Genomic DNA, 27,029 nt, shown 5'->3' on the forward strand with positions numbered 1-27,029 from the left:
GTACTGTTTGTACAGGTGAAGTTATCCAGCCAGGAGATATAAAGTGTGTGCCGAACGAGGGAATGCCTATTTATCGTGATCCTTTTGAAAAAGGGCAGCTTATCATTCAGTTTCAGGTAGTGTATAGATTACATGACTGGTTTACAGAACCATTAACTTGATTCCGTTTTTTATATCTCTCTAATCCTTCACACAGTTTTTCTGAAAGGTGTTTTGCTTTTTAATTATAGTACTTGTAATTTTTTTTTTGTTTGGATAATTGAAAGATATTCTTGGGTATTGTAAAAGATCTGAATTTATATTGGCAGGATTCTACTTTATATGACACTAAATTGAAACATGGTCATGGTCCTGTGGTTATCTGCTTTATGGAGAAATGGTTTTGAGTATGTGTTCATAGGTTAGTACTAAGCTAAATGCCTTTGTGGGCCATTTTAAGCCTAGTCAATTACCTCGTGAGAGTTTCAAAGCCTGCACCTTGTATGTGTAAGGCAAAAGCTTAACCATTATGCCAACCTCTCACTCAATGTGCATGTCCTTGTACATAGTCTGCACTAATTCTGTCAGTGTTTCTGGGACTTCAGTACATTGCAGGACTGCCCAAATCAGCTTTTTCATACTCTTCCTCCAAGTGTGGGAATGCTGATTTGGACTTCATCTAGAGACCCTTCTCCACTTTCTGTCTTGCTAAGAACATTGGATTGACCATGCTACGTCCTGATCTGAATCAAACCTGCATCTCCTATCTTACTTTCTGTTAATTTTCCATCCTTTCTTGCACTTTCGAAGTGTGGCAGTTTGCTACCTCTATACTGCCTGCAGTTGAGTGTGCAAGGTAAGGAAAAAAAGCCAATGACATCACAGAACTGGATGTGAGATGATATAACAATCTCCTGCATCAGCACACATGCTTAGGCTGCAGATGTCCTTCAAGGATGCATCTGCAGTCCTTACAAATGGGTTGTCCTGTCGTCAGGCAGCCCTTCGGTCGGCCGGATTCCAAAGTCTGGGTCCGGCTTCGGCTGGTGTCGCACTTCACCCGACGTCATTGCGGCAGTTCTTCGGGTATAAAGGCATCAGCCGACGCCATTTTCCTCAGTCTTTCTTGCCGCGTGGCGCCCGAAGCAGAAGCTGTTCGCAAGTGCCGGTCGGTCAGATCCAGAGATTACTACTACCACCGAATACTACGAAGACTTCTATAAAGCTAAGTACCCCGTTGGGGACTTTTTCTTGCCTCAGCCGATGTCAGAGAAAGTTAATAACTGTTTATCTTGTGGGAAACAAATACCTCATAAAGATTTCCACTCCTATTGCATACATTGTTTAGGCCCAGACCACGACGTAGCAGCTTGTCTAGCTTGTGCTTCTTTTAACTGACGGATGCTTAGACGTCGCTCGGACTTTGCTGAACAGATTTTCGGCTCCGATTTTGCCTACATTATGCCGTCGGATCCTCCGACTTCGCAAATAACCAAAAAGCGCAAAGAAAAGGACAGACACTCTCGGTCCGCGGTTTCGGCTGAAACCGCGGTTAAGCAATCCACGAGTGTCTCTGTTTCGGCCGAAACCGAGCAAGCTGTTCTTTCTTCAGCCGATAACTTGCCTTCTACCGAGGCCTCTTCTATCCTGGTAGAAACGGCTTCTGAAATCCAGCCTTCTGTTGCGATTTCACAGGATTTATCAGACACCATTCCACTAGATATCTCTACCCCTGCACGTGGAGCTGCTAGGCCTCCACCAGCTATGTCTATTAAGGCCTTTGCCAGGGCTAAAGCAGCCAAAACTTCCAAACCTGTGCCTGCCAAGCCTCCCTCTCACAGGCCCAGCACCAGCTCCCATATGCTTTCTTTGGCACAGGATCTCATAACTTTAATTCGTGGATCCCAGCCTCATCTAGACAGGGCCTCTCACCCTCCTCCAGAATAGAGGCCTAGAGCAGAGCCCCCTGAGCCAGTAGCCACAGATGATTCTTCTGATGATTCAGAACATACAGACCCTCCTGAGGCTTCTTATTCTCCTTACGAAGACTCTGATGCTGAGGAGTCCATCCCTTCAGCCTCTCCTCCTGAGGAATTTTCCTTTGGGGAAACCTTGCATGCTATGAGGGAGCAATTTCAGTGGCAGGGCCAAGATTTCTCAGACTCTAGAAAAAGGCTTAAGACCTTTCTACACTTACCACAGCATAGGCCTTTAGCTATTCCTCCAGTTCTATCTGTTGTTGATGATGCATTTAATGATGCTTGCACTACTCCTGATACTTTACCTCCGGCTCCTGCTAAGCCAGATAGGTACTACAGGGTTCCGGACACTCATCACCACTTATATAAGGCCCCTTTTGCAGATCCAGAGACTATCTCCCAGGGCCCTAAAGCTGTAGCAGCTACTTCTTCTAAAAACCCCCTCCCCTCTGAAAGGGAATCCAGGTCCTTGGAGAGATTGGGTAAAAAAAGTTTACACCTCTGCTACTTTGTCAGCTAGAGCTTTGAACTGCCAATTTCATATGATTCAATATCAAGAGTTTATGCTTGACCAGTTGACTAAAAAGCTGTCCTCTGAAGAATCTTTAGATAAAAAGTATATTCAAGAAATGTTACATAACATACAACAGGTTAGTAACCATTCTTTAAAATACTATGATGCACTGGAGGCTTCCTTTAGATCAGCCATGACTGGCACCGTTACCAGGAGGCATGCATGGTTGAAAGAGCAGGCATTACCAGACCATGTCAAATCTAAGCTTTTGGATGCACCTATGGACAAGGTCAATTTATTTGGTGCCCCCGCACAGCAGGTACTGAAAAAGATGGAAGAGAAAGCAAAATCTGTGCAAACAGTAAAAGATTTCTTACAAGTTCAACCTCCAAGGTTTAGCAGGAATTGGCCCGCCAAGAATTGGTCCTTTCCGGACTCCTCTAAGGCACAAAGAGGCAGGAATAGGCGCTCTAGAGGCAGAAACCAATCCAGGGGTGCCTACAGGGGTCGCCAGTGGCAGGGTAACAACCAACGAGGCACGGATACAGCCACCACCACTACAACAACTCAATCACAGTGACTCCGCGGTGGCACCGCCTACCAGGGAACAACTAGAAGCACCCTTAGGCAGAAAGCTAACATTATTTTCAAGAAACTGGCACTGCATTACAAGAGAAAAATGGATTTTGCAGACTATAGACAAAGGTTACAGGTTCCATTTCCATACACTACCAGGAAAGAGAGGAATGCCAAACCTACCACCTTCTCAAAGGGCAGAAGCTCTAAAACAAATATCTCAATTAAGAATGCGTGCTGTGGAAAAGGTACCATTTATGGAGCAAGGGAACGGATTTTACCCCAGGCTCTTCCTGGTACCAAGAAAAGAAAACAAATGGAGGCCTATTCTAGATCTGTCCGCTCTAAACACATTCCTCATTGTTCCAAAATTCAAAATGCTGACCCTACAGCAGCTTCTTCCCATGCTGGGCAAGGAGTCTTGGCTGGTAACTCTAGATCTCAAGGAGGCATACCTGCACGTCCCCATAAGACCAATTTGCAGAAGATACCTCAGATTTCTTGCAGGATCAGAGCATTATCAATTCTCAGCATTGCCCTTTGGCTTATCTACTGTGCCCAGAGTGTTCACGAAATGCCTGGCATCAGTAATCGCTCATTGCAGACTTCAGGGAATTCAAATCTATCCCTACCTGGACGACTGCCTGATACAAGCGGACAACAAAAACAAATTAACAGAAGACTTACAAAGAGTCATCTACCTGCTACAAGCCCTGGGATACACAGTCAATACAAAAAAGTCAAGGCTGATTCCATCCCAAATAACTTTCTGGGTGCAGAACTGGACACATCAAAACAAATGGCATTTCTAACTGCAGAAAAGAAAGAGCAACTTCCTCTCTATTTCTTGGCATTAACAAAGTAGAGCCATCTAACTGCAAGAAAAGTGCTACAAGCTCTAGGCTTCATGGCATCCTGCATAATTATGGTCCCTCATGCCAGTCTTCATATGAGAAAGCTGCAGTGGTACCTAAAGAATTTGTGGTCTCAGCACAAGCACAGCCTGGAAACCAAAATTCCAATGATCCCATGCCTGAAGCAAGAGTTCTTATGGTGGCCTCTGGCCTGTCAATCAAACACAGGTCTGCCCTTCTGCAAAAGTCAACCAAGACAAACTATCACGACAGATGCCTCAGACCTCGGTTGGGGGGCACACATGATGGACAAGTGTATTCAAGGCCTATGGACCAAGACCAACTGCATCTGCACATAAATCTAAAAGAAATGATGGCAGTACAATTGGCAATCCAGGCATTCAGACCTCTTCTCCACGAAGGCCAGCTGTTGAAAAGGACAGACAACACCACAGTTATTTGGTACATCAACAAACAGGGAGGCACACACTCATACCCCCTATGCCGGCTGGCACTAGAACTATGGGATGTGGCTCTGAGCTACAACATTCAGTTACAGGCAATTTATGTACCAGGGAAGGAAAACATTCTAGCAGACATATTAAGCAGAACTACAACAGATGCCCACGAATGGATGCTGCATCCGGACATCTTCAAAGCCATCACAAGAGAATGGGGATTACCACAAATAGACTTGTTTGCATCCCTATACAATCACCAGTTGAAGAAATTCTGCACAAGGACTTACCACCCACTTGCTTGGAAGGTGGACTCCCTATACTTCAGTTGGAAAAGCCTGACAGCATACGCATTCCCACCACTTCCTTTGATGCACAAGGTGCTTCTCAAGATCAAAGAGGAACGTCCGAGGATCATTCTGATAGCCCCAGACTGGCCAAGACAACATTGGTACCCACTGCTGAGGAGCATGTCCCGGGAACAAATATGGAAACTGCCCCTGATCCCATTACTGCTGACATAGAACAACTACAACATTCTGCATCCAAACCTAAAAACTCTGCAGCTAACTGCATGGAACATTACATAACAGAAATTAACCCAAATTTATCCCAAAGGGTTAAAGACATAATCCTGGAGGCTCGTAGGCCTTCAACAAGAAAGAATTATGCAGCAAAATGGAAAAGATCTCATCTGGAGTACGGCAAAGGGGCAAGATGTGACACTGGTTAACATAGCCAACATCCTGGAGTACTTGGCGGAGCTCTACCACACAGGCCTGTCCTATTCCTCCATCAAGATACATGCATCAGCTATTTCAGCACAATACAGCTTGGATCCTCCTGTCTTCTCGCATCCTCTGCTCAGACAGTTTCTGAGGGGAATTAAAAATGTAAAACCTCCCAGGAAACCTCCATTGCCAGCATGGGACTTGAACTTTGTGCTAGAAAAACTGACTCTACCTCCTTTCGAGCCAGCAGCTACAGCAGACTTGCAATACTTATCCTGGAAGACTGCCTTCCTGCTGGCAATAACTTCAGCAAGAAGGGTCTCTGAACTACAAGCATTAATGGCAGTACAACCCTTCCTGATCTTCCATCAAGATAGTGTCCATGAGAACAAATCCTACATTTATGCCTAAGGTGGTATCCAGAGTCTCTTTAAATCAGGCTATCCACCTTCCTACATTCTTCCCCAATCCACAGAACAGGGCAGAAAAGCTCTTGCATACCTTGGATGTACACAGGCAATTACGCTACTACCTGGACAGGACAAAAAACAATAGAAAAACTGACCAGCTTCTGGTAGCTTATGCAACAGGAAAAGAAGGAAAACCAATTTCTAAACAGACAATCTCCAAATGGATAGGAAATTGCATTAGATTTTGTTACTCCTACCATGGAAAGAAAACTCCAGAGAACATCAGGCCTCACTCCACAAGGGCCACAGCCACTACCACAGCTTTCTTACGAGGAGTGGCTACCAAGGACATTATAGAGGCTGATACTTGGACCTCCGTGCATACATTTGCCAAGCATTATAACTTACCTCTATACTCTAGATCCCGTGCTGGTTTTGCCACTGCTGTTTTGCAAGGGATCCTGACTACACCATAATCTATTCTCATTACCTCCTCCCCTAGTTTAGCTATGGTATTCTACCCATTTGTAAAAACTGCAGATGCATCCTTGAAGGACATAGTACAGTTTTGTACCTACCATAAATGTAGATGTCCGAGAGGAATGCATCTGCAGTCAGGATTACCCACCCTCCTTCCCCTCTGAGGTACTCCTGGGGTACTTACCAATCTTCAGCTAGCTTGGGGGGGATCTATTATGGTGTATTTGTTTGTATATATATACATACATGTTTATTTTGTGTGTTTGCTCTCTACTATTTGGAAACTTTGGCATTTATCCAAATTTAGCCTACCAAGAGGGCACCTGGCATCTGGGGCAAGAAACACTGAGGAAAATGGCGTCGGCTGATGCCTTTATACCCGAAGAACTGCCGCAATGACGTCGGGTGAAGTGCGACACCAGCCGAAGCCGGACCCAGACTTTGGAATCCGGCCGACCGAAGGGCTGCCTGACGACAGGACAACCCATTTGTAAGGACTGCAGATGCATTCCTCTCGGACATCTACATTTATGGTAGGTACAAAACTGTACTTTCTATCCACAATCTATGAATAACAGCAAAGTGAACTCCACATATACATTGCACAAGAAATCTATCATCTCAGCTGCCTAGGCTGGTTTGTCTGTGACTGCAAGTTGTCTGTATCATGCAAACCAAGTGTTTGGTAAACTTTTGAGACAGAGTTCTTTTCTCATCATGGACCACTGAACTCTAACTAGGCTATTGGGGACTAATGTCCCTAAGAACCTGAATGTGTAAAACTATAAAATCATATGTGCAGAAATCCTTATCAGGAAGTCGCAACTAAACAGTCATGTTCCTGGGCCTTAAACCTCAAGCAAAAAAGACTCTTCTAAAAGTACACAAATGCATACATGCATGTACAGTGGCTAAATCCATACCATCAATAAACTGATCAGCCATGATGTATTCAGTTAAAATGAAAAGAATTGAACAAAAATGCTCCCATCCAAGAGTACGTAACCACCCACATGCCAATATCAAAGTTAGAATGGAAAACTTTTGAAATTAACAAAAAATGTTAGTGCATTACTGCGTAGAAAAAAATACAGCAGAAGTATTTGTACCCATTTTATTCATCACCATACACCACAGACAGGAGCCGAAATCACTGACTTATCACAGCGTTACCCAGCATCTGTCTGGTGTAATTCTGGTTCACAGTCTTCAGTAGTAGTTTTCCTCTACAAAGAGGACAATTTCAAAATAAACCCTTCAAAACAATTGGCAATGTAGCCAACATCCATGTCACAAGGCATGGCTTAAACAGGACTATTATAGCAATAACCCACGCCTGGGTGTGGGTAATGCTGATTACCACGGTTGGTTTGGTCACGAGGGCGAAGCCCGAGGGACCAAACAAAGCCAACCGTGGGTAAATCCAGCATTACCCACACCCAGAAGTGGGTTATTGCTATTATATAATGACATTATTTAAGAAAAAAAATAATTACTTAAATAGCATTGTATAATGCCTCCTTGCTGCCCTTCTGCAGCAGACTGTCTGGTATTCTGCAGCAGTTTTGATGTACTGCGCATGCATATGCCTACGCAGTACATCAGAGCTGTGGGCAAAAGCAACAGAGAAAGCAAGATCTCCGTTGCTTTTTACTGTTTCGCTATGTTAAATGTGTTTAACATAGCGAGACAGGTTTAAAAAAAGCAACTGAGATCTCCGTTGCTTATTTTAAACCTGTCTCGTTATGTTAAACTCCTTTAACATAGCAAGACAGTGTTTTTAAAAAAGACTTGTATTAATGGAAAAAGTCAGGGCGACTGGACCTTTTTCCATTGACCAATCAGCGTGCACGTTTTGGAATATTAATGGGGGGGTCATGGTATAATTCTCCTTTTACAAGAGAACAGATTGCAAGAAATCTCCTCCAGCTTTTCACCTGACAGTGTGTGTTCTGAACTGAGCCAAAACAGAATATAAATGTTTGTTAGTCTTTAATGAACTGCCTTTTAAAGATATTTGTTATAGACTTTAGATTTGAGATTAGTAACTTGCTGAGTCAGTCTTTGGAGAGAATTCTGTATGATGTGTAATTACCTTTATTTGTGGTGCTGAAGGAATTTAATGTTGTAGTTATTTTACCAGATAGTACTACAGTATCCGTATTGCATGACGCTTGTCTTTTAAAGGCTACATTGGGCAGACACTGAGCACATTTCACAAACTGCTGGCCCCTACCTAAATAAGAACTATTTGTGTGCGTTCTGCCTATACTTCCTTGACAGGGAAAATGATCAGTACACTTGAGATTGTCGTAGCCTTCATAGCTGAACCCTGGGGAGGTTAGGGACCACAATTTCTACAACCACATGCCAGGAAGACGTGTGGTGTCATAAGATTATCAGGGATCTCATACTTCTGGCCCACTGGCCATAAAAAGCCCTCAGACTGCTATAATCGTATACGAAGGAAGCTATTACATTACATTCATAGCATTTAGCTATTTTTTTTGGAAATTTGTGTTCCTCTGCTGATTGTCCTAGCCCGTGAGTTTAAGACCCCAAATTAAAGTTTTTTAGCAAATGCTGAGAATAGTTTTAACTACTTATGAGGTTATTGCTTTTAGGCTTCATTGCACTGGCTAGATTCTCTTCAGATTGGGTGGTTGATTTGTGTGTATTTCCACGCTCGTTTGCGTGCTTGCCCGCATAAGGTTGACTGTTAAAGGCCCTGAGCCAGAATATACAACTCTGTTTTTGTAAAGATGTGTGCTTCTGTTGTCTCATGACCTTTCATCCTCCTACTTTTTCATCACATCATGGAGCATTCCCTAAAAGGCAGTATGAGAGACCACAGAGAAGAGGCCTTGCATCTTCTTAAGACCTAAATTCAGCTTTTTAAAAACTGAGCCTGCAACCTCTGCTGATTCACCACTTGGAAGACTTCTGTCCTTGTGGCCTTCATGACTGCCAGAAGAACTCCTGAGTTTCAAGCGGTCATGTCTAGGGAACCATTTCTCAGTTTCCATAAAAATGTATTTTCTGTCTAGGCCAACACTTCCCAGAATTGAACCATTCACATAAATGTTTTCCCCAGTCCTCATAGGAAGGAACATTGCATTTATTGGACATGCACAGACTTTAACTTGGATGAGACCTATTAGCTGTGTTGTGACATTTGCAAAAAGAAGGCAAGTCTCTTAGTCTCTAAATAGATTGCTGCTGTTAGCATCATGAAAAACCAGCACCAGGTGTGATCAGAATTCATTCCACCAGTGCAGTGGCAGTTACCACTGCTATCATCACTTTTAGGACAAATTTCAGCAGTTAAAACAGTAAGGAAGAGACCATCCTTCCATCATCTGACATATTCTCCCTACTCTGTCTCTTGCCCTGGCTTCAGAAAATTGCTGAATTATTACTCCTTCCTTTGGTGCAGAGGTTGGAGCAGGATTGGTTAGACTATTCTGTATAATCCACTAAACTGTTTGGGCCTAGGTATTCCTCATTGGGAAAGGATATACAAGCATTTGTTTTCCTGGTAATTCCTGTTGAAACCTCCTAGATGTCCTTCAAGGATGCATCTGCAGTCATAACATATGGGTTGTCCTGCCTCAGGCAGCCCTTCGGTCAGCCGGATTCCAAAGTCTGGGTCTGGCCTCGGCTGATGTCGCACTTTCCCCCGACGTCAGAGCTTCTGGGGTATAAAGGCATCAGCCGACGCCATTTTCCCCAGTCTTTCTTGCCGCGCGGTGCCCGAAGCAGAAGCTGTTCGCAAGTGCCGGTCGGTCAGAAACAGAGATTTCAGCTACCGAAGACTTCGAAAAAAGCTAAGTACCCCGTTGGGGACTCTTTCTTGCCTCAGCCGATGTCAGACAAAGTAAATAATTGTTTAACTTGTGGGAAACAAATACCTCATAAGGATTTCCATTCTTACTGCCTTCCTTGCTTAGGCCCAGACCACGACGTATCAGCTTGTTTAGCCTGTGCCTCCTTCAACCGACGGACTCTTAGACGTCGGTCGTAGTTTGCAGAAGAATTTTTCGGATCCGCTTTTGCATATAAAATGCCGTCGGAGACTCCGACTACGCATTTGGCCAAAAACCGCAGGGAAAAGCACCGACACTCGCGGCCCGCGGTTTTGGCTGAAACCACGGCTAGGCCTACCGCGAGCGTCTCTGTTTCGGCTGAAACCAAGCCCTCTGTTACTATGACAGAAACCATACCTCCGACAACCGATGCCAGAGAGGCCCCGGCTGAGTCTGCTTCAGAAATCCCTACCGAAGCTAGCGCTCAAGATTTGTCCGACACCATTCCATTGGACATTTCTACACCTGCACGTGGGGCAGCTAGGCCCCCAGCTTTTATGTCTATTAAGGCCTTCTCCAGGGCTAAAGCTGCCAAACTTTCAAAAGCTTTACCTGCCAAATCTGCTTCTCTGAGGCCTTCCTCAAGCTCTCAGATTCTCAGTCTTGCTGAGGACATTATCTCCTTGATTAGGGGTTCCCAATCTCACCCAGACAGGGCCTCCCAACCTCCACCAGACAAAAGGCCTAGGACTGAACCTGTCTCCTCTGATTACTCCACGGGTGGATCTGATTTGTCAGACCATTAGGAAGGGGCCTATTCTCCTTATGAGGATTCAGATGCTGACGACCCTTCGGCCTCCCCTCCTGAAGAATTTTCCTTTGGGGAGACCTTGCACTCTGAGGGAACACTTTCAATGGCAGGGTCAGGATTTTTCTGATTCTAGAAAAAGACTAAGGACTTTTTTACATTTGCCCCAGCATAGGCCCTTAGCCATACCACCAGTGCTAACTGTAATTGATGATGTGTATAATAATGATAGTTCTGCACCTGATTCTCTCCCTCCGGCCCCTGCTAAACCTGACAGAGATACTACAGGGTCCCGGATTCTCACTTCCACCTGTATAAAGCCCATGCTGCAGACCCATAAACTATTTCACAGGGCCCAAAAGGTGTTGCAGCTGCCACTGCCAAAAATCCCCTACCCTCTGAAAGAGAGTCCAGAGCATTAGAGAGATGGGGTAAAAAGGTTTATACATCTGCTACTCTTTCTGCCAGGGCATTAAACTGTCAATTCCATATGATACAGTACCAAGAATATTTGTTAGATCAGCTGAATAAGAAGCTTTCTTCTCCTGAACCTTTAGACCGTAAATCCCTTCAGGATTTGGTACACAACTCTCAGCAGGTCAGTAATCATTTCTTAAAATGTGGCTATGATGCACTGGAGGCTTCATTTAGATCAGCTATGACTGGGGCAGTAATTCGTAGGCATGCCTGGCTAAAAGAGCAATCCCTGCCAGACCATGTCAAGGCTAAGCTCCTAGATGCTCCAATGGAGAAACAAAGTTTATTTGGCTCCCCTGCACAGGAGATTCTAAAGAAAGTGGAAGAAAAAGCAAAATCTGTGCAAACAGTAAAGGAATTTCTACAGGTCCAACCTCTGAGGTTCAGCAGAAACTGGCCTTCCAAGAATTGGTCCTTTCCAGACACCTCCAGAGCACAAAGGGGCAGGAATAGACGCCCTCGAGGCAGAGGTCAATCAAAGGGTGCCTATAGGGGCCGTCAGTGGCAGCCTGCCAACCAGAGTAGTGCCACAGCTGCAACTACAACCACTAGCACAGGACAGACACAATGACTTGACTCTGATTTCGCCTACCAGGGAACAACTGGAAGCTCCCTTGGGCGGAAAGCTGGCTTTATTCTCAAGAAACTGGCATTGCATTACAAAGGACACATGGACATTGCAAACAATAGACAAAGGATACAGGTTTCACTTCCACACTTTACCAAAAAGGAGCGGAATGCCAAACCTACCACCAAATCAGAAGCCAGAGGCTTTAAGACAAATCAGAAATTTACTTCAGATGAAAGCGATAGAAAGGGTACCATCTATGGAACAAGGCCAAGGATTTTACTCCAGACTATTCCTTGTACCAAGAAAAGAAAACCAATGGAGGCCTATTCTCGACTTGTCCGCACTGAACACATCTCATTGTACCAAAATTCAAAATGCTGACCCTACAGCAACTTCTTCCCATGTTGGGCAAGGAGTCTTGGCTGGTGACTCTAGATCTCAAGGAGGCATACCTGCACGTCCCTATCTGACCAGATTGCAGAAGACACCTCAGATTTCTTGCAGGATCAGAGCATTATCAATTCTCAGCATTGCCCTTTGACTTATCTACTGCGCCCAGAGTATTCACGAAATGCCTGGCATCAGTGATTGCAGACTTCAGGGAGTTCAAATCTACCCATTCCTGGACGACTGCCTAATACAAGCGGACAAGAAGACAAAATTGATAAAGGATTTGGCCCATGTCATACACCTGCTACAGGCCTTGGGATACAGTGGATTTGGCCCATGTCATACACCTGCTACAGGCCTTGGGATACAGTCAACATCCAAAAGTCAAGACTAGTGCCATCCCAAAGGATAACCTTCTTGGGTGCAGATCTGGACACATTAACTCAGATGGCTTTTCTCACAGAAGAAAAACAAAAACAACTTCCAGATTATTTCATGACTTTGACAAGACAAACTCTGCTTACTGCAAGCCCTGGGTTTCATGGCATCCTGCATAATCTTGATCCCACATGCCAGGCTGCATATGAGGAAATTACAATGGTACCTAAGGAATGTATGGTCTCAACACAGACACAGTCTAGAAACCATGATACCAATCATTCCATGCCTTCAAAAGGAATTCCTGTGGTGGGCTCAGGCCTGCCAGTCCAACAGAGGGTTGCCTTTCAAGAAACCAAAACCAAGGCAGACCATCACCACGGACGCCTCAGACCTAGGATGGGGAGCACACATGGAGGACAAATGTATCCAAGGCCTATGGCCTCAAGGACAGCTAAACTTGCACATAAGCCAAAAGGAGATGCTGGCAGTGAAGCATGCAATAGAGGCATTCAAACCATTCCTCCAGCAAGGACATCTGCTAAGGACAGACAACACACAAACAGGGAGGCACGCATTCCTACCCTCTATGCTGGATGGCAATGGATCTGTGGAACCTAGGCCTGAATCTCAATATCCAGCTGCAGGCCATATTTGTACCAGGAAAAGAGAATTCACTAGCAGACAGCTTAAGCAGGACTACCACGGATGCTCACGAATGGATGCTGCATCCAGACATCTTCAAACTCATAACAAAGAAATGGGGATTGCCAGAGATAGATCTGTTCGCCTCCAATCTCAACAACCAACTGAAGATATTCTGCTCAAGGACATACCACCCACAAGCCTGGAGGGTGGACTCTCTTTCAGCTGGAATGCCCTAATAGTGTATGCATTCCCACCTCTCCCATTGATGTACAAGGTTCTACTGAAGATCAGGGAGGAACAGCCAAAGGTGATGCTAATAGCTCCGGACTGGCCAAGACAACGCTGGTATCCACTACTGAAAAGCATGTCTCAGGCGAACTCATGGCCTCTACCCCTATGTCCTCTTCTAACGCAGAACAATTTCAAGACCCTGCATCCAAACTTGAAAACTCTGCAACTAACTGCCTGGAAAATTGCTTAAAACCAAACTGTCTCATCTCAGAGGGTCAAGGACATTATCCTGGAGGCTCGCAGACCCTCCACAAGGAAGACATACTCAGCTAAATGGAAGAGATTCCTCATTTGGAGCACATCAAAGGGCACAGATGTCTCAGTGGCAAACCTAGCACACATCCTAGAATACTTAGCAGAATTGTTCCACAATGGCCTGTCTTACTCTTCCATTAAGATCCGTGCTTCAGCAATATCTGCAGAATACAATATGGATCCTCCTATCTTCTTTCACCCTCTACTCAGACAATTTTTGAGAGGGATCAAAAATGCTAAACCTCCAAGGAGACCCCCTCTACCTGCATGGGATCTCAATTTCGTGCTGGAAAAATTGACTCTACCTCCTTTTGAACCAGCAGCATCAGCAGACTTACAATTTTTATCTTGGAAAACTGCATTCCTTCTGGCAATCACTTCAGCAAGAAGAGTATCCGAGCTACAGGCATTAATGGCAGTGCAGCCTTTCCTTATTTTTCACCAGGATAGAGTGTCCCTGAGAACCAATCCTACTTTCATGCCAAAGGGGGTATCTAGGGTATCCTTGAACCAAGCCATTCATTTGCCTACGTTCTTCCCTAACCCACAGAACAAAGGAGAAAACTCTTGCACACCTTGGATATACACAGACAGCTACACTACTATCTGGACAGAACTAAAACCAGCAGAAAAACTGACCAACTTTTTGTAGCCTATGCAACTGGGGTGCAAGGAAAAGCAATTTCCAAGCAGACAATTTCAAAATGGATAAGAAATTGCATTCGCTTTTGCTACTCTTTTCATGGAAAGACAGCTCCTGAAAATATCAGGCCTCATTCCACAAGGGCCACAGCCACCACTACAGCTTTCCTACGAGGGGTGGCTACCAAGGACATTTTAGAAGCTGCTACTTGGAGCTCCGTGCATACATTTGCAAGCATTATAATCTACCAGATCCCGAGCAGGCTTTGCAACTGCAGTTTTACAGGGGATCTTAACTACACCTTCCTTATCTTAGTACCTCCTCCCCCAGTTTGGCTATGGTATTCTACCCATATGTTATGACTGCAGATGCATCCTTGAAGGACATAGTACAGTTTTGTACCTACCATAAATGTAGATGTCCGATAGGTATGCATCTGCAGTCAGTATTACCCGCCCTCCTTACCCTCTGTGGTATTCCTAGGGTGCTTACCCCTCTTTCAGCTAGCTGGGGGAATCTATTATGGTGTATTTGTTTGTATATATGCATATATTTTTGCTACTGTTTGGAACTTTCTACATTTATCCAAATTTAGCCTTCCTAGAGGGCACCTGGCATCTGGGGCAAGAAACACTGTTGGCTGATGCCTTTATACGCCAGAAGCTCTGACGGGGAAAGTGCGACATCAGCCGAGGCCAGACTCAGACTTTGGAATCCGGCCGACCGAAGGGCTGCCTGAGGCAGGACAACCCATATGTTATGACTGCAGATGCATACCTATCGGACATCTACATTTATGGTAGGTACAAAACTGTACTTGGGTCATACTGGACCCTCCTTGAAGGTGCACTCCTGCATCCCCCCCTCCTTGGACACCAAATTGGTACCCTTGTTTTTCCTTTGCTATTACCATTGAGCTTTCCATTAAAGTTAAGCAAGACCATAGAAAGGAGCAGTCAGTGGGGCTCTGCCATACCACTTTGGGGTAATCCTTACTTGCTCCCTTTTAAGATTCAGTTGCAAGAGTAAATGAATGAAATGGCTCTTTGATCTTGTTGATGTTGTCGGCCCGAATATCAAAGTATTAGGCTGACGTCGGTCAAGGCGCTTAAGACTGACATCAGGACGTCAGGGTACAAATGCGCATGACCGACGTCATATCTTCAGTCTTTTTTTGCCGCATGGTCCGATGCAGAAGCAGCGTTGCAAGTGCCGTTCGGCGTTCTGAAATTTCAAATTCGGAGTTTCAGACAGAGTCAAAGTTGGCTAAGTACCCCGTTGGGGAATATTTTAGTTTTTTCTTGCCTCAGTGGTTTACCGGATGTCAGAAAAAGTGAATAACTGTATTTCTTGTGGGAAACAGATACCGCATAGGGACTATCATACTTTGTGTATTCCTTGCTTGGGGCCTGAGCACGACGTTGTTGGGTGTCGCTTTTGTGCTAGGTTCAATAAGCGCACTATTAAGCGAAGGTTAGATTGTGCCAGGTTGGTCTTCGGGAAGCGGTGCAATTATAATATGCCGTCTGATGCTCCGACGCCCGATTCCTCAAAGAAGCGCAAAGACAAAGCAGCTAAACCCAGGCAAGAAGTCGTCCGTACCGGATGCTGGTTCTTTAGAGGCGTCAGTGGAACCGGTGGTTCCGCCGGAGGCTTCTCTCGAGTCCCAGGGGGAGACTTTGATATTGCAGGATGTGGCCTCTCAGGAGGCAGGTCAGGCTGAAGGAGCTTCTCAGGTTACTGTACTCCCCTCCCTTCCTAGGGTGGTTAGGCCCTCTCCTTCTGTTTCCAAGGCTTCTCCCAGAGGCAGGCCAGGTTTAGCTTCTGTTGGTGTCACTCCTAGTTCATCAGGATCTGTGCCCAAGAAGCACATGCTTAAAATGGCAGAAGATTTAATTACTTTGATTAGAGGTTCTTTGCCCCCTCCTGATAAGAGGCCTAGGGTGGAACCAGAGTTGGGGAGTTTTGAGCAGGCTTCAGATGTTTCAGAGTCTTCGGCTGAAGACTTGCAGGAGTATTCTCCTTATTCTGATTCTGATGTAGATGATTCTACTCCTTCTGCTTCTCCTCCAGAGGATTTTTCTTTTCAGAGACTCTTCATTCCATGAGGGAACATTTTAAGTGGGAAGGTCAGGACTTCTCTGATTCCAGGAAAAGGCTTAGGGAATTTTTGCTTTTGCCCCAGCATAGGCCTTTGGCTATACCTCCTGTTCTGGATGTTGTGGAAGATGTGTTTGCAGAGGCTTCACTTAATCCTGATTCTTTGCCTCCTGCTCCTGTTAAACCGGACAGGTATTACAGGGTGCCTGAAGCTCATAAATATCTTTATAAGAGTCCTAGGGCGGACCCAGAAACTGTTAGTCAGGGACCTAAGGGTGTCAAGGCCTCTGTTGTAAAAAATCCGGTTCCTCCAGATAGAGGCCAGAGCTTTGGATAGATGGGGAAAGAAAGTCTATACTTCTTCCACCTTAGCTATGAGGGCTTTGAATTGCCAGTTTCACATGTTGAAATATCAAAACTATCTTCTTTCTCAATTGAAGTCTAAGGTAGATGCTCTGGCGGAAGGCATTGAGTGTAAAGAATTACAAGATTTGGTACATGTCTCTGAACAGGTGGGTAAGCATTCTTTACAATGTGGTTTTGATACTGTACAGGCCTCATCTAGGGTGGCTGCCACTGGGTCAGTTCTTCGCAGGCACGCCTGGCTGAAGGATCAGAATTTATCTGACCATGTTAAGACAAGGATTTTGGATGCTCCTTTACAGTCTGATGTGTTGTTTGAGGCTAAGTCTATGCAGGCTGTTAAAGATTTTTGCAAGTTCAGCCTCCGAAGTTTAGTAGGAATTGGCCTGCTAAGGGGTGGACGTACCCTTCTTATGATTCACAGTCTAGGTGTAGATCTAGACGTGGTAGGGGCAGAGCTCAGGGCTCTTTCAGACCTAGAACGGGGAGTTCACCTGCACAGTCTTCGGGTGAGGGCAGGGGCCAGTCCTTTCGTAAACAGGCCCAATGACCTACCTTTTCAGCTGCCAGATCCTTCTTGCCTGGCAGCACCTTTGGGAGGAAGGTTGGCACTCTTCAAGGAAAATTGGAGTTTGATTACCCAAGACAGATGGGTATTGGATATCATACACCAAGGTTACAAGTTTTATTACCATACCTTGCCTCCTTTCAAAGGTATGCCAGACGTTCCTCCTCAGCAAAGACTAGAGGCTCACAAACAAATTTCTCTGCTGCTTCAAATAGGGGCCATACAGCCGGTCCCTCTGCCAGAAGTGGGCCTAGTATTTTATTCTCGCCTGTTCCTAGTACCAAAGAAGGGGAACACGTGGAGACCAATTTTGGATTTATCTATCCTCAACACTTATCTGGACATTCCCAAGTTCAAAATGTTGACGTTACAACAGCTTTTACCTCTGCTGGGCAAAGATCACTGGATGGTGACTCTGGATCTCAAGGAGGCTTACCTTCATGTTCCTATCAGGCTAAGTTGCAGGAAGTATCTGCGTTTTCGGGCTGGGACTTCTCATTATCAGTTCTCTGCATTGCCCTTTGGCTTATCTACTGCGCCCAGAGTGTTCACGAAGGTTCTGGCTCCAGTGATAGCTTTCTTCAGGCTAAAAGGAATACAGATCTATCCTTATTTGGACGATTGCCTGATTCTGGCCCAAGGAAGGGACTAACTTCTTCATCATTTACAATATGTGATAGCAGTGCTAAGATGCCTGGGGTATTCTGTGAACGAAATAAAGTCCAGTCTAGTACCCTGTCGGGACATGTGCTTTCTGGGTGTGAGACTGAATACAGCATCCCAGATGGCCTTTGACCCCGGACAAACAAAAGAATCTTTTCTCTTTACTTCCATCAATTGTCTCATCAGTCCAGGCTGACTGCAAGGACAGTCCTTCAAGCCTTGGGGTTCATGGCATCTTGTATTCTGGTGCTTCCCAATGCCAAACTGCATATGAGGAAGCTACAATGGTATCTCAAAAATGTATGGACACAGCACTGCCAAGATATGGACACGGTCATTCAGATAATACCGTGCATTCAAAAGGAATTTTTGTGGTGGGCTCAGGAATGTCACCTAAACAAGGGACTCTCTGTGACCCGGCCAGAGGCGAGTCAGATTCTAACGACAGATGCCTCAGACAAAGCTTGGGGAGCTCATCTAAATGGAAAGTGGGTACAAGACACGTGGCCTGCCAGACTACAACATCTACATATCAACTTGAAGGAGATGTTAGCAGTCCAATTTGCATTAATAGCTTTCAAGGATTTACTTCTTCCAGGGCAGGTGTTGATTCTAACAGACAACACAACTGTCATGTGGTACATCAACAAGCAAGGGGGAACACATTCTTATCCTATTCTTATCCTCTATGCAGACAAGCAATGATTTTGTGGGAGACTGCTCTCAGTTTACAGCTAAATCTTCAGGCATGGTTTCTGCCAGGAGCACAGAACTCCTTAGCAGATGTGTTGAGCAGACGAATTATGGATCCCCACGAGTGGAAATTGGATCCTCATGTATTTCAGAAATTGACAGTGTTATGGGGAACTCCAGACATAGATCTGTTCGCTTCTCCACTAAACTACCAGCTGCCAAAGTTTTGCACAAAAAGGTTTCATCCCACAGCTTGGAAAGTGGATGCTCTTTCATTCAATTGGAGCAATCTTCATGTGTATGCCTTTCCACCTCTGCCTCTCCTTCCAAAGGTACTCCTAAAGGTCAGACAGGACAAGCCAAAGATGATTTTAATAGCTCCAGATTGGCCTCGACAGCACTGGTACCCATTACTGAGAAGTCTGGTACGGGAGCCTCCATGGCCTTTGCCTTCGATTCCACACCTGCTGTCTCAGAACAGTCATTTACTCAATGTCAAACTTCACTCTCTTCACCTAACAGCCTGGCATATTCTGTTTTAAACCCTGGAGGGTCTCAGCTTCCACAGCAAGTTTTGAATGTTATTTTGGAGGCCAGAAGGCCTAGTACAAGGAAAGTGTACGCAGATAAATGGAAGAGATTTTTATTTTGGAGTACAGCAAAGGAATTTGATGTTTCTAAGCCTAATTTAAGTGTGGCTCTTCAATATCTTGCTGAGTTACTGGACAAAGGTTTGTCCTTCTCTTCTATTAAGGTTCATGCTGCGGCAATTTCTGCTCACTATGACTGTGACCCACCATTGTTTTCTCATCCTTTGTTTAAGCAATTCCTTAGAGGGGCAAAGAATTTAAGATCCCCACGTAGAGCTCCTACTCCTGCTTGGGATCTCAATTTTGTGTTGGAGAAACTCACTCTACAACCTTTTGAGCCTGCAGCTACTGCAGAGTTGAAATATTTATCATGGAAGACTGCTTTTTTGTTGGCCATTACCTCTGCAGAAGGGTTTCTGAATTACAGGCCCTTATGGCGTTGAGCCTTTCTTAATTTTCCATAAGGATAGGGTATCTTTACGTACTAATCCTTCCTTTATGCCTAAAGTGGTTTCTAGTGTGGCTTTAAACCAAACTATTCATTTGCCTACTTTTTATGCAAACCCCCAAAAATAAAGGGGAAAAGATTTTGCACACTTTGGATATACACAGGCAGTTGCGATATTATTTGAGCAGAACTAAAGGGTTCAGGCAGTCTCAGCAGTTATTTGTTTCATTTGCTTTGGGTTCTCAGGGCAAGCCTGTGTCAAAACAAACTATTTCTAAGTGGATTGGGTTTTGTATTGCTTTCTGTTATTCCCATCATAGTAAGGAGGTTCCAGCTGGGATTAGGCCTCATTCCACTAGGGCTACTGCCACTTCTACAGCTTTTTTAAGGGGGGTGGCAACTAAAGATATTTTGGAGGCAGCTACTTGGAGTTCAGTGCATACTTTCTCTAAGCATTACCACCTTCCACTTTACTCTAAATCTAGGGCTGGTTTTGCCACTGCAATTTTACAGGGCATTTTGGCAGCCCCTACTGCTTTATAGTTTTGCCATCCTCCCTTACCTCTGCTTTGGGATTCTACCCAAGTGTAAGGACTGCAGCAATGTGAGATGAAGAACATAGTACAGTTTTGTACCTACCATAAATGTAGATGTTCGAAGATCCACATTGCTGCAGTCCAATTTACCCTCCCTCCTTCCCCTCTGTAGTTAGAGGCGGTTGTGTGGTTTGGGTTGTGAATATTGTGGATATTGTATATATTGTACATATGATTAGTGCAAGGGTGGTTGGTTGTTTTTTGCTGTCTTTTGGTTTTGACCTTTCTTTTAGGGTCTTCTGACATCTGGGGCAAGAAAAGACTGAAGATATGACGTCGGTCATGTGCATTTGTACCCTGACGTCCTGATGTCAGTCTTAAGCGCCTTGACCGACGTCAGCCTAATACTTTGATATTCGGGCCGACCGAGGACAGCGGACTACCCAAGTGTAAGGACTGCAGCAATGTGGATCTTCGAACATCTACATTTATGGTAGGTAGAAAACTGTACTTTTCCTGTGCATGTAATCCAGAAAGAGAAATTTAAGTGGAGGAGGAAGATTTCCTGTAAAGACTCATGCTTCCCGCAATCATACACAGTGCTCTCAGGCGTTTGTGCCAAAGACCCTGCCCTGCGAAGTCCTCTCTTCTCCCAGTCCATGTATCTGCAGAACTAATATGCTTAAGTTGTTTGTTTATGATGCCATGTCGTATTCCTCCCGTCCTGAGGGTCAGTCATCTGCCAAGAAAAAGGCCAAAATAATTTAGGTCTAATCCAGCTGCTGTCCAGCCTTTCTTCGATGTTTGTATAGAGACTGGTGAAAGCTAGGATGACCATCAAATGTTTACTTAGGATTCCTCTTCCATGAGCCCGTCGGAAGCCGACATGTATCCAGCTTCCAGCAAGACGTCTGAAGCTTTTCAAAAGTCTGCACCTAATGTGGAGGGCGAACATTGGCAGATTTATATCCGCAGGAACAAGGGAGATTCTCATATCTTGGTTGTTATAGAGCTGCACAAAGGGTCTGATCCTTTCTTCCTGTAGAAAAAGCATATTTCCTCTGTTAAGGATCTCCAACATGAATGGCAGAATTTCACTTGTGGTGTATTTAATGTTTTTATGACCTTGAAGCCTTCTCACAGAATTTGTTCTGTTCATCCTTGGTATTCCATTCCACTTGAGGGGCCTAGGGAATTGGATTCCTTCGAAGAGTATCTGGACTTGGGGGAGTGTTGGTAAGAATCCTTAATTTAGTCTTCCAAAATCCCTTCCTCCTTGGACTACAGGACAGAGGCAGGTTCTGTAAATCCAGATTCCCCTTCAGAAGAGCTCTGCTTTGTGGATATAATTGCTCGTGGGATTGTTTAACGTCTCTTGAGATTCAAAAAATGAGCTCCTACAGATGGAGTGTCTCAATGTGTTCCTCCTGTTCTGGCTGCCATTCTTGGATATCTTCTCTGCAGCATCTGTAGCACCTGATTTTCAGCATCCTGCTCCTAAGAAGACAGATTATGTATGGTGCCAGAGTGCACTTTCTTCATAAGTGCCCTTCTGTAGTGTTCCAGACATACAAGTTGTTCTCCATCAAGTTGTTGCCTTTTGCTAAGTATAGTACGGATATGGATAGACTGGGCAAGAAAGTGTACACTGCTGCCACTTTAGGGCCATCAACTAACAGACTCTGGCTAGGTATGTATTGGTTCTTCTCAGGATTCCAAGGTGGTTTCTGATGTTTTTGACTTTTGTGCTGCATACCTTTCGGTATTGGGTTCATTAACTTGGTCAGTGCCTAAAACTAAAATTATTTTCATGTGCATACAGACTTGTACGTTCAAGCCCTTATTAGTGAAACAGTAGTAGTAACCATAACAGAATGTTGCCCTAGCAGAGCTCCTGTTGTGTGCTTAATTCATGGGAATGATTTATAGTTATACCATGCAGTGTAATATTTTCCATTTGTCTAGTATGGATAAAATTTGTGGGCGCAGAGCATCCCCCACAGGATACCCATATGTGCTTTTACTGTTTATGTATGGCACGCTTACTCTTTAATGTCAGGCTTGCACTTCATTTTGTGCCAGAGCCTTAAGCAAGAAGAGCCAAATTGGTCATGAAAGACCTTCTCCAGCCCTCCTATTTTGCTGCTGCTGCTCCCTCCCTTGGAAAGATGGGAGAAAGAGGAACTTAGGCTCAAAGATTAAAGATTGGGAAAGTACAAAGGCTCTTCACTGATGGCCAGCCAGATCCAAAGGTTCATTGACATTTTGTTCCAGTGCCCCGCTCCAGCAGAACCTTTTATACTGCTTCTGCCCTGGTTCCTTTGCAGCGGACCTAGACTTGAGTCCTCCACTTCTGACACCAAGCATTCCCATTCCCTTCCTCTCTAAGCATCCATTCATGTTTTGGGGGCAGAGCCTTTCCTCTTTGATCAGACTACCCCCACAGAATTTTTGCTGGGACCCCCACCCCTCAGTGTCACTCTCTTGGATCCACACCTTTGATCCAACAGCCCAAGAGGTTTTTCCAAGCCACTTTCCATGACTTCCAAGTTTACTAGGTCAGTTGTAAACCTTTCTGGGGTGTCACTAGTGAAAGTTCCCCTCAGGGCAGATGGGTAACTACAATGGACACTGCTTACAGAGCATGGTAGTCCACAGAACCGGAGCTTCCATCTGTTTTCTCCAGGTGGCCTTTCCAGTCCCCTTGGGGAATGTCTGGCTCTCCAACCAATTGTCTTGAGAGGCCATCACATCAGGTCTGTGGGTGTTTGAGTCCTGTCCAGAGGTTATAAAATGTATTTTTTTATTCACTTCAGTTAGCTCCCTAAAATCCTTTCCCAGTATGTTACCATGTCAACAAAAGGCAAGCAGCAGTACATTTAGCAAAACCTGCTTGTAAGATCCCAGAGATTCCACCAGACCCATGAGGATCTGCATCTATTGAACATTCTTTAGTACCAATGAAAATAATTCTGGATGGTCACTGTGTCTGCATCTATTGAACATTCTTTAGTACCAATGAAAATAATTCTGGATGGTCACTGTGTACTCCTTGCTACCTGTCTAAGGATGATTAGATGTGTATAGTAGAGCCTAGGATTGCAAGGCATTGCAGGAGGATCCTACACTTTCAGCTAGGAGCACACTTCTCAACTGTCCAGATGCCTAGGCCTTCATCTCCTGCTGCTTCGCACCCGGATGCCCCGCCAACTACCGTTTTTTTTTTTTTTTTTTTTTTTTTTTTTTGTAGGAGTTGAGTGCTCTGCAGATCCATTGGCTCCATCGACCTCCCTTGCGGAGGCTGCTGCACAGCTGACTTCCAGCACATCCATGGAACTTTCTCAGACAAACCAACGTCTGTCATTGTCAAGGGGGAACTAGATTTGGTGGTTCCTTCGACTGGGATCCAGACCTCTGATATAGCCGCTACCAAACCCAGCTCTAGACAGACTCCAACCAAAAAGAAGCCAACATTAAAACACATTGTGCCTGCTTCTGAAACCCCTCCAGACTGGGAGGCCTTCACCTCTTTTTTTTTTTTTTTTTTTTATGCAAGGCATTTATGGCTCTTAGGTCTACTGCCTCACCCACCACTACATTGCCTCTTAAGCCCTAAGCCTTACCTGTACTTCTATTCCCATGGCTCCCCTCCTTGAAGAACATCATGAATCTGCCTATTCTTCCTCAGATGATTCCATCTCTTATGCATCCCAGATAGCTTCTCCCAAGGAATATTACTCTCCTGATGAGGTTTCTGTGGAAGGGGATTCTCCACCTGAATACATTTGGTGAAACCATCACCAAAATGAGGATACTTCCCAAATGACAGAAACCCAAAGAAGATACTCTGAACTGCTGCAAGTGGAGTCACCTTCCCCTTCAGCTGTACCCCCTGTTCTTCCTGCATGTTTGGATGCCTTTTCTGCAACCTCTAACTCCTCACAGCCTCCTGCACGTAAGTGCCCAGACACCTCCTACAAGGTGCCAGAGGAACAAAAATTCCTCAAAGCTACCCTTGGCAGACCCAGCAGTGATTTGCTACTGCCCCTGATAAGCAGTCTAGGTTGTTACCTTCTGCCTCCCTATTGCCCACGGATAAAGATGGCAACTCCATGGATAGGATAGGCAAGAAGGTGTACACTTCTCCACTTTGGCCTTCAGAGCCATTAACTATGAAACGCACATGACGAAGTATGCCCTGGACTTGGTATCCCAAGCTTCCTCTATGCTGGCTTCAATTCCTGACAGTCCCATTAAAACGGTTATCTCCTCCAAATTGTCCTTAGCAAGTGGCTAGACACTCCATAAGATGCAGCTATGATGCTGCAGAAGCGTCTGCTCGCTCTACAGCGTCATCATCTGCCCTTTGGAGATATTCCTGGCTTAGACTGCAGAATCTGCCAGAGGACTTAAGTCCAAAATATTGGATGCCCCCTGGATCACAACTTCCTCTTTGGAAAGCAATCTGCAGATCTGTTTAAGAATCTGCAAGAAAAAAGCAAAGAATTACAGGATATTAAACATCTCCTGGTATCCCCCTATTCCCACATTTTACAGGAAATACCCAGCTAAGACTGCCTTTTGTTAGGTGTAACCTGCACTCTGCCGCCTCCTCCAGACCCAGAGGAACTAGAAGACATTCCTCACCCAGGCCCACTGGCCCACCTCCTCAGCCTAGACGAACCTTTCAGGACAGGTGAGGTCCTAATAATGCGTGGCTGCCTTGCTCATCTGCCCCTATCAGTTCGCCATGCCCACTGTCTCCCCTTCTGGCAGAAAATTACCACAGACCAATGGGTATTAACCATTATTAAAAAAGAATACTTTCTATCCTGGAAACATTCCCCCCTGGAAGGGCATTCTATTTCCCCCCAAAAAACTCATCTCCTACCACAAATTTTGTCAGACCTGCAACAGGGCACCACAGAGCCTATCCCCACAGGACAAGAAGGAAACTGATTCTGCTCCAGTCTGTTCCTGGTCCCTTGAAAGGGCGGACCCTGGAGACCCATTTTGGATCTCTCCTTCTTAAACCTTTGCCTGCAGGTACCATCCTTTAAAATGCTGTCCCTTCCCACCCTCTTAACTCTCATACCCTCAAATGCTTTCATGATCACCTTGGACTTAAAAGATGCTTAACTGCACATTCTCGTCAGGGCCTCGCACAGACGTTTCCTGTGTTTCTCTGGTCCATCCTTGCACTTCCAATTTACGGCTTTGCCCTTTGGCTTCTCCACTGCCCCAAGAGTGTTTACAAAGTGCCTAGCCCCAGCCATTGCCTTTTTGCAGGATCCAAGGAACCCAGATTTACCCATATCTGGACATCATTATTCTAGCAGTCAGAAGTTTCCTTCTTAAGACCTCTCCACTCATGTCCCTACTACAAAGTCTAGGGTTCACCCCAAACCTCAAGGAATCCTCCCTGAACCCAGACAGGGACAAGATATTCCTAGGTTGCAGAATCCGTACAAAACTAATGAAAGCCCTTTTCCCACAGGCACAACACCAGAGTCACTTGGAACTGGTTATCCCCATTCTTCCCTGTTTAAAGAACAAAATCATTTGGTGGATCCAACAAGTACAACTAAACCCAGAGCTTCCACTGCAGCCCCCTCAACCCACACAAATATTGCATACAGATGCCTCAGACTCTGGTTGGGGAGCCCAGTGGCAACCTCCCATGGAAACCAAACACCTCAATGTAAAGGAGATGACAGTAGTTCTTTTTAGCTCTGCAGACCTTCATACCCCTACTGCTACCAGGTCTTCTGATAGTGACTGACAACTAACACTGTAAATGTGGTACATCAACAGGGAGGTACCAAGGCATATCAATTGTGCAGGCTAGCCCTACTAATATGGGACCTAGCATCCCAGCACAACCTATCCCCACAGGCCAGCTACATCCCTTCGCACGACAAGCAAGCAAGCAGACCTCCTGAGCAGAACATTCTCTCCACAACACGAATGGATGTTGACAGGACGGTCTTCCTAGACATAGTCCACCAGTGGGGCACTCCACAAATAGACCTGTTTGCCTCCCCCCAGAACAGGCAGCTGCAGACCTTCTCCACAAAGACTTCCTCTCCCAGGTGAAACTGAAGGCATCTACTCTCCAGGCTTGTGGGGAGTAAGTTTCTTTATGCCCCCCCCCCCTTCCCCTCTGATTCAGAAAGTCCTTCGGAAAATCAGGAAGAACATACCAAAAATCTTGCTAGTGACTCCCTACTGGCCAAGGTAGCACTGGTTCCCCCCCTTTTACACAATTTAGTCAAGGGCAATCACTGTAAGTTACCTCACAAGGTGGACCTTCTGACAGAAGACGAAGGAACTCTCCTATATAACACTTGCAAATGCTATCCCTGACTCTGTGGGTGATAAATTACTAACCCTATTCAGAGGAGGTGCTGTCAGTCCTGAGGGAGGCTAGGAAACCCACTACTAGAAAATCATACCATGCTAAATGGGAAAGATTTACTCAGTGGTGTCAGGGACAGGAAAGGGACTCTTACGAAGCTGACTCTCTCCCCTAGCCCTCTCATATGTGTCAACTTATAAAGGGCGGACTTTCCTATTCATCTGTGATCTATACGCATTATTAGCGTGCTTACCTCTAGATCCTCCCTTGTTAGTCAGGCTACATGTGAAACTTTTCCTTAAAGGGGTCTTGCACATCAGACCACCTAAGAAGCCTGTCCCTATTCCATAGGACCTGAACTTCATCCTGGGAAAACTCACCTCACCCAGTTCCCCTTCGAACTGGCTAATAACTCACCTCACCCAGTTCCCCTTCGAACTGGCTAATACAGCATCTGTACAG

The 27,029-nt window shown here is 45.2% G+C and overlaps 1 protein-coding gene across 4 annotated transcripts in view; it reads left to right on the forward strand.

Annotated features, from left to right (window-relative positions):
* The window catches only part of LOC122808766 (dnaJ homolog subfamily A member 1-like), a 206,852-nt gene that overhangs the window by 151,914 nt on the left and 27,909 nt on the right, over nucleotides 1-27,029 (forward strand). For all 4 annotated transcript variants that reach the window (XM_044079793.1, XM_044079792.1, XM_044079795.1 and 1 more), the window contains one exon: nucleotides 16-116. In XM_044079793.1, the coding sequence (XP_043935728.1) occupies nucleotides 16-116 (101 nt within the window). The remainder of the gene's footprint in view (nucleotides 1-15; nucleotides 117-27,029) is intronic.

This window comes from Protopterus annectens, chromosome 8.part0 (genome assembly GCF_019279795.1).
Source record: "Protopterus annectens isolate FY-2018-M chromosome 8.part0, PAN1.0, whole genome shotgun sequence".
In the NCBI taxonomy this organism is placed as follows: Eukaryota; Metazoa; Chordata; order Ceratodontiformes; family Protopteridae; genus Protopterus; species Protopterus annectens.